Below are 8,858 nucleotides of genomic sequence, written 5' to 3'. Positions count from 1 at the left end.
GGCGGCTTGACCGGGCTGTGCCTCCGCCTCCTGCCGCCGGGGCGCGGCTCCCCGCGCTTCCTCCTCCCGCTCCGCTCCGCCATGCCGCCGGGGGCTGCTCTGACCGGGTGATGCCGCTGGCTTGGGGCTGGTGAATGGAGGAAGAAGAGGAGGAGCAGCCCTCTGCCCAGCCATCCGCCGGGGACATCGGCCCGCTCCCTGCCGTCCTCGGGACGAGGATGAGGACCCAGCGTTGGAGCCGGCCCGCTTCCTCCCCCTTTTAAACCCTTAAGACATTATTATAGCTCTCTCTCTATTTTTTATTTTAATTTTTTTTTGTAGGGTGGCTATTTTCTCGGTCTCTGCCATTGTGTGAGTCTCCTGGCTGTGTGGGTGAGTGGGAGGGAGGGGTGTGTGTATATGTGTGTGCGCATACAACTGGGCAAGGATGCCGTGTCCAGCGTGAGGTGGAGCCCTGAGGTGGCTTGTCCCTTCAGCACCCGCCCAGCTGCACTGACCTTTGGTGGAGAGAGAGACGCAACGGAAGCCTGGTGGCTATTTTTTATTATTTGAAAGAGACTTTTAAGAGTTAAGGGGGTTTGGGGTTTTGGTGGGGTTTTTTTGGTTTGTTTGGAAAGTCACCCTCCTCATTTAAAAAAAAAAAGGAACCTCCCCCTCCCATGCAAACTGAATCAATCATGTCTGGAGAGGTGCGTTTGAGACAGTTGGAACAGTTTATTTTGGATGGGCCCACGCAGACCCAGGGGCAGTGCTTCAGCGTGGAAACCTTGCTGGATATACTCATCTGCCTGTACGATGAATGTAATAATTCCCCACTGAGGAGAGAGAAGAATATCCTTGAGTATCTAGAATGGGGTAAGTCCCAATACCATCATTTTTTTGTCCTCACCCTGGATGTGTTGTCTGTGATGATTGAGGGTGAGGCACTTTGTGACGATGGTGTATCTGTTATGTGCAACTGGGGACTTTTTATACCCCAGATTCTCGCTGGGGAGTCTTAACGTCTTTTACAGCATCAAGCATTTGTAGCGACAGTAATCCCACCTCTTATTCCTAGTGGGGATTTTGCTAGCCTTGAGTGTCCTGTTTAATATGGACACCATCACATTTAGGTGTTTTCAGTTCAAGTTGTGGCATGGTAAGGTTGTTGGGAAGGTAAAAGGATGCTGAAAGAAATCCCTTGGCAGGAAAAAAAAATAATAAAAAGAGCAGCCTATACTTCTCTGATTTGGGCGTGGAATTCAATTCATGGTCCATTTATGGTGACAGGTATTTATAAGAGAAGAAGCCCATTCTTAGGAACAAGATATGCTTGACAGGCTGGTGAAAACAGAGAAAAGACAGTGTCTTCTGTAACCAGAGGTAATTGCTGAGCTGCAGAAAGCAATTGGTTGCTAGTAGGCTAAATTAAGTTGTAAAGCAGAGTTGTTTTAGTTATATTCCCTGCTATTTTCAAGTTTAGCACAAAATAATAGAGTCTATATATTTTTGGATGAAACAGTTGAATGATACTTAGTGGTTGAATGTTCCTCAAATTGTGAAAGGATAGTGGTCTCTTTATTCCTCCTTATACTAAATATAGACATAGCACACAAAAATCCCAAAGAGAGAACAGTTACTGTATGTGACCTTCAAACTCCAAAGTCATAGTGTACTCTTACATTTAAAAACTTTGTCACAAAATGGACACATGCAAACAACTGTATTTAAGAACATGTTTCCAATGTGGATATTGTTATGAATCACTGGATTCATTAAATTACTGGTTAGATAATTAGGCAGTTGCTGCAGGAAGATTGTTGATAGGGTTAGTTATCAGTCACCAGCATATATTACCACTGTACTGTGTGATGTTTTTTCATTTGTGTGCAGTACATAATTTACTATACTACACTGGAGTCGTATTACTGGCATCAAAAGGACATCTTACTTTTTATAGTCTTACAATTTGTATTGGTATCGGTGCTTTGCTGTTAACTTGAATAGCAGAATAGAATAATATTTATTTGCTGAGGAGGCAGCTTTTTTAAATGATGCGAATACTCTAAAGTTGGTATTGATAACTATTTAACGAGTACTTATTGTGCTGAACAAATTTTCCATGGCTCCGTAAGTTGATATTCTGCTAGTTCAGTATCAATATGAACAGAAGGATGGGGTTTTTAAACTTAACACACTGAATGCTGTTACTTCCGCTGTTTAATGGTGGTTGACAAGTGATTGTCACCTTAAGGTTCTGACTGCAACTGCAGATATGTATAAGACTTTGCTTAACCTTGTTAATAGAAATGAAATGCTATTTTGGAAAGTCAGTAGCAAACACTCTTACATGCCTGTTTCTTTAACTGTTTTTCTTTTCCACCCTGTCATTCTCTTGAGCTCATGAGCTGTACATCTGAGAAATCCACTCCACTTCTAAGGCTGAGTTCCTGCAGCGCTCTGTGAGCAGTGGCCTATCAGAGCAATTGCCATCTTGATTTCTTACCTTGAAAATTTCAAGTGTATTTGTCAAGGGCTGGTTAGAAAGAAAATGTAGCAGCGGTGTTCTCTGATTGCATCTTACTTAGTGAGACTTTGACCTGCAAACCCTTAATCCTAAATAGTCCTTTCTTAAGCTAGTAGTTCCAGTGACTTTGGGGCTACTCACATGAATTAGGGTTTGCAGAATTGAACTTTCATTGCAATCTCATTGTACCTAGGTATTGGAATGCATAATGTCTGTTTAGTTTGTTCTTTATTCTGATATAGTAAGATTTTTCAATTATCTACTTGAGAAAAAGGGAACCTGGGTTTGAGTGGTGGTAGTCTTCTGTTTTATTTTTAAGTCAAAGGCACTATTGTATAATGGTTAAAGCAAGAACTGCCAACCAAAATATCTGTGTTCTCTCCTTAGCTTTATCAGTCATTGTGCAAATCATTTCATATCTGTTTCATTTATCCCTGCCACAAAATAGGGAAAAATAGCTCCTCCTGAGAAAGGTAGATGTTGAGAAAACTACTGTTTGCTAAGTACTTGGAGCTCCTTAGATGAAAGCACTATTCAGAAGCAAAGCATTTGAGGTAATTTTTTTCATCAGTAGGCCTGTTTACATTGGAAGTCAATGGATGCCATGAGAAGAGAACCTTGTGGCGTCAGGGTCCTGATAGTACGAATGCTTGTGTGTGTACTTCAATATTTATGCAAGTAATTCAGCTGAAATCTGTGGGACTTCTAGAGTAAAGTTCAGCATATACATTTCTAAGTTTTTCTAAGCATTGAGGCCTTTGTGCATTTGCAGTTTGCTATTAAGCACAAGGCATAACTTTGTTTTAAGTGAAAACGTTTTTGAAAATGACAATACTAGTTTCAGAAATGTAAATGTGTCCTTCAAATTTCATTTAAAAAATCCAAGTATGTTAAATTAGAGTGAGAAAAGTGAAAGATTACTGTCTAGGTCTTCATGCATTAAGGAAAAAAACACAGGAATAGAAATATTTTCTGTTGGCTTTTGGAGACTTTTATTATAAAGAAATGCCTTTAAAATTGTTTAAGAAATGAAACTGTTACACTTCATGCCAGATTGAATATTTATAGCAGAGTTATAAACTCTTGGAAAAGGGTTAGGAGGAGGTTTAGAATGGAAAAGCTGACACAGTCTTACCAATAGCAATGTGACTGCTGCTATATTTAGGTTAACTTGGAAGGTCAATATGCTTCAATTTATTGAGTTTTAAAGTTTTTAGGTTGGTTTGTTTTTGGGGGTTTTTTTTACTATATTGTCATGTTTTTACCCAGTTCTATGATTACTTTGTTTCACATCTTAAAATTGTTGGACAGATTTTTTTTCATCTTTCATTTTGGATAGCATTACTAAGTTAAACTTGGTAGGTGGAAAAATATATTTATAAAAAGTAAGCAAAGGCTATATTGAAACAAGCCTTTAGTTGCCTTGTCATGGCAGAGGTCTCTAAGAAAAACAAACTAAGGACTGGGATATTGGTATTGCAATTTAGTATCTGTATTTTGTGTTCTTCTGTATAAACAAAACTTTTTTTGCATGTTTTTCATATTTATCCATGTGTGGATGTATGATATTATATATCTTGATTCTGTGTTTGTTGTGTATGTAAATGATATATCCATCTTTGCCCTCCTGCTTCTCTGTTTTGCGTGTGCAACACTAGTGTGAGTTTTATTCTGCCTTGTTGATCAGCTGTGTTTGTAGTTCAAACTGAAGAGAAACTCCAGTTGCAGCAACTGAAGCTTGCCAGCAGGAGACATTGAGAATGCAAAGCATGTTGTTTTTCTTTTTTACAGCAGCATCAGTTGTCACTGGTGCTTATGACTTTGGGGGAGGTAATGCAGGCCAGGATGCAAAGGATTACAAGAACAAGTAGTGTAGTAAAAAACATTTTAAAAATGTAGTTTCTCACTGTTTTTTTTAATGCACTTGGAGAGTGACCTTTTAGTGAGCCTGATTTGAATTGGTATTTTAAGGAGAACAGTGAGATCTGCAGAACTTGCATTTTTGCATATTGGCTTCTAATTTACCCAGGAGAGCACCCAAACCAACAGCAGACTCTCTCCAATGCCTGAAGAAGGGTGTTTGTGCCCAAAAGCTTGCAAAGAACAATTTTTCCAACTATTTAGCTGGTCTTATAAAAGATACCACATTTACCCAAAGAGCCTTGTCTGCCTATGTCCTTAGACCAACATGGCTACAATCAGCAACCCTGTAACATTAGAAAAAGTGCTTCAAAATGCACAGGAATGCAATGTGAAGATGATGACTTAATTAGGATTAATTTTTCTCCAGCTTGCATAAAATATGCTAGATTTTCACTACCATTTTTATTTCTGTTTCTGATGGGAAAGTTAACTGTATTCCATTAGAAATACTTTTTTTTGGTTTTATGTACTGAATTACTGCTAATGGTAGCTCAGTTTTTGAGACTGTCACCATACTTTTGGCATTCAGGTACAATGTGGCACACGTAACAATCTTATTTCAATCTTTCAAAATTAGCATGCAATTTTTAAATATTTTGAGATTCTTTTAATAATTTAAATTTCTGGAGATGTTTTTTAAAGCGAAATAGGAAATAATAGTTGGGTTCTTTGGGTAGGTTGGGAGATGGTTGTTGTTGTTGGTAAATACTCTATTCCAGAACAGTCCTTCAGTTTTCTGTAGGTCACAGCAGAAGTAACAGAATTTATCAAGTATGTTTTGTTCATGTTAGTATGTACAAATTTGACAATTCTTTGTGGGAGAAGGGGGAATCCTCAGTCAGATTCCTCTTATTTGCAAATATGGAATAGTTAAGCCTTTTAATTGGGTTTTATGTTGCTAAGAGTTCACTGGTTTTAGAAGATGTATCCCGATATATTTAGTATTATATAAGCTGTTAAGAGATGACTAAAAATAAGTTTTTATTTTTCAAAATAAATTAAATACTCTTAAGAACTGTCCGTGTGTGTGTGTGTGTGTGTGTGTGTGTGTGTGTGTGTGTGTGTGTGTGTGTGTGTGTGTGTTGGGGCTTTTAAACTTCTGCTTTTTCACTTTGGACCAAGTCTTTAGTCTTATGGAACTCTTACAGTTCTGCTGTTAGCACCTGTGGAAACAGGATAAAATACCTTCCTTGTTGAGGCTTTGATTCAACAAGCAGCTACATGCCTTTCTATAAACTTATGATTGTAGACTGACAGAAGTCAAAATAATCATCCTGGGGGAAAGGGTGACATCTCTGAGCTCTCTGCAGAAATGAAGGGTAATTCAGAAATTTCTGGAGCATTATTCACAGTAGATATGCTCTAGTCATTCATGTGAACTAGCAAAGGTCTGCTGTTTCTGTTATACATCTAGACTTAAATGTTATTTTTTCTTAGCAGCAGGTTGCCTTTTATTGTCAAATAGTGATTTCAGTCTTAAAACTGCATCTTTTATTAGAGTTGTTTGTGAACTTTTATACCAAATTATTTTTAGTAAAAAATGAACAAGTATATGTGGGGAAAAACAGAACATATAGGTCATTGAGATATCTAATAGTATCTCCTGTAAACTTTCAACATTTTTTTGCCTTTACACATTAGTTTTGAACTCTAACATACTTGCACCAGTCTTATGTCTGTCTTCCGTATAGATTACCAATTATGGTATACTGGGCAATAATTATTACATGGTGAAATGAACCAAGAAGCAGCCAGACTCAATTCACTCGTCTTAATTTATAAGCTAATCTTCAGAAGAGCAATGCATTTCCCCACTTTGCTATTTGTTAGTTTCCCAAATACAAATTTATGATATACCTGGGCTTTAATATATTGTTTGAGCTGATTTAAAATGTGTTTTGATCATTCTGTAATGAGCAAGTCAGCAGCTTTTGTAGCTTTTTGTAGGATGCATAGTGAATTCTATTTGGAGCTTTTGTGCAGAAAGAGAGCATAGATTGATTTTTGAGACCTGATTTGATTTGAAAAGAGTACAGCTCTGTTTGACAAATGAGAGCAGGGCACAATCATTTAACATTTCATCTTCAGGAATTTTACGAATTCTTTTATTTCAAATTGCAATTCCTAGCATGCTTTCACTTAAGAGGAATGAAAGAGAAATATAATCATTTGAGTTAAGTTAACTGTGTCATACTACTTAAAATGGGTAACAAACAAATCCAGAATAAAGTATTTTTTCAGGTTAAATTGTTCAATCCAGTGTTTTGCTTATGGCATGATCATCATTTTATTTTTAAATGTACTACTGGGATTGCTTAAATATGTACACACCAATTCTTTACCTCTGCCAGAATGAACACACAATTCTGTCTTCTCAAATAAAAGTTATATCAAACTCTTCCCTAAATAAACGTTATATCAAATTACATCTTTTATAAGCTATGGCACACAAATAATTCACAATATGTCCAGTAAGTGTATAATGCCATAAGATTAATCGGATGATTTGGCTCACTGTTTAAATAATTTAGGATATATTTTTAGGCGATCTTGAGAGGCTCTACCTCCTTTCTGTTTGCAAGTACAACTTACACATATATTGGCCCATGCCTTTGTAAAATAAATATTTTCACTCCCAACTAATATATGTCCACAATTAGGCAGTTTACTGGTATAAATGCAGTTTATTGCAGATACAGCATAAAATGGATGGGGGCCATCCTCTTTAAAATATATTTTTCTCCATATTATTTTTTGAGGTTGGACCATATATGAATGTTTAGACAGGGGAGAGGTAATCAGGACTTGTAGTAAAGATAAATTTTTTTTTTTGCAAAAAAAAAAAAAATCCTGTTGGTCTAATAAATTCTTTAATTTAATTTAATTTAATTTAAAGATATCATCTCTACTATAAGTCCTAATTGCCTCTTCCTCTAGACCAATATGGCTACAGCCTGTGTACTAGACAGGGGATAGATAGGCCTTTGCAAAAAATTAACAGTATTTTAACACCCAGGATAATATTTGGAAAGCAGAAATTTGTTTTATAACTGTGATGAGCCCAAGTAGAAGACATCCAGAAGTAATTGGTTTCAGTTGCCAAGCAGCAAAACCTAGGTAGCAAATGCTAATGTGGACTTCTGGGACTGTGTGTTTAATACATTGTGTATGATAGTCTTAAAACGATAAAATTAGAGGATTATCTTGGTTTTGTCTTTTCAGGGAAAAATCCTCTGTCTTTCCTGAATACTGTTTATATTTGTTTAATTGGAGCACCCTTTTTTTCCAGCTCTGTAGCAGGCAAAGTTTCTTTTTTTTTCTTGTTCAAATCACTTCCACACAGTATTTTCCTGAAATACTAATTATGCTTGGAAATGCTACTAATGTGGACTAAAAATCTTTTAAAAATGCAACTGAATTAGGTCAGTCATGTGCACCCTTTTGTTAACTATAGGATTTTTATTTCAAATAGTTTGAACATGACATTAGGCTTAATAATAAGTGCAAAAACACTCTATTCAGACAGGTCAGTTTGCTTTGTTCCTAGTAACTGTCTAATTAGGTTTACTAGCAGTTACCATGGATAAAATCCACATGAGGTGTACCCAGACCTCTTAAGTCTTGCTGTTTCATAAGTCCTCCATATCCTGACTTCCAGTTTCATTCATGTTAATTCTATTTTACACACCTACAGATCCTTCTAATATTTTTTCCCTTCCCCTCAAGAATAAATTTATTATTAAATGGAAGGTAAAACTTTATGTAATCTTTACTTTCCATTTTAAAAGCTTTTTGATTTGCAGTTCTTATAAAAAGTTTGTTTAGGCCATATTGAAAAATAAAGCTGAAATGCTAAACATGCTATTCTACTTTTTATCATAGTTTACTGGAAAGATATAGTAACTGCATAACAAATGACTGAAACAAGTTGTTTTTGTAGGAGGCACTGAATTGCTTAAGAAAACTTGGGCCATGTGTAGAGGAAACGGGCATATGTGCACGACACTTTCAAGTGGGTTAAATGCTTTTGCACCTCTTTAATGGTGTTGGTGTTTGCATGTGTCTGCAGCATATTGTACAGTAATTCCAGCCACTGTAGCAAATTTGCTGGCGTAATGTGCCTTAAATGACTTGGGGCGCAGCAAAACTCTTCCAAGGAGTTTGCTTGCTGCTCTACAGCCGTGGAGTGGAGCACCAGCTCCATGCAGCTCAGGGGCTCTTCAGGAAGCCTGCGTAGGCAGCCTGGCAGCATCCCGGCAATGCAGGCTTCACCCAAGAAAAGTGGCGAGTCTGATCTTTTTCTTTTTTTTCCCCCTGGAGTCTGCTGCCTGCCTGAGCTGCATGGGGGCCCAGTGCTTCCCTCCACACCTGTGGTGCCCCCCAGGGCCACCCAAGCTGGGTGCCTGTGGGTGGGTGCTGCCGGGGGCGG

The 8,858-nt window shown here is 37.5% G+C and overlaps 1 protein-coding gene across 5 annotated transcripts in view; it reads left to right on the top strand.

Moving 5' to 3' along the window:
- Positions 1-6: 6 nt before the first annotated feature.
- Positions 7-8,858, top strand: part of CDC42BPA (CDC42 binding protein kinase alpha) — a 333,906-nt gene continuing 325,054 nt past the window's right edge. For all 5 annotated transcript variants that reach the window (XM_019549566.1, XM_019549565.1, XM_019549564.1 and 2 more), the window contains exon 1: positions 7-855. In XM_019549566.1, the coding sequence (XP_019405111.1) occupies positions 660-855 (196 nt within the window). In that variant the 5' untranslated portion in view covers positions 7-659. The remainder of the gene's footprint in view (positions 856-8,858) is intronic.

This window comes from Crocodylus porosus, unplaced genomic scaffold (genome assembly GCF_001723895.1).
Source record: "Crocodylus porosus isolate Cpor-Errol unplaced genomic scaffold, CroPor_comp1, whole genome shotgun sequence".
Taxonomy (NCBI): Eukaryota; Metazoa; Chordata; order Crocodylia; family Crocodylidae; genus Crocodylus; species Crocodylus porosus.
The sequence above is the reverse complement of the archived record's forward strand: the minus strand, read 5'-3'. Positions and strand labels throughout refer to the sequence as shown.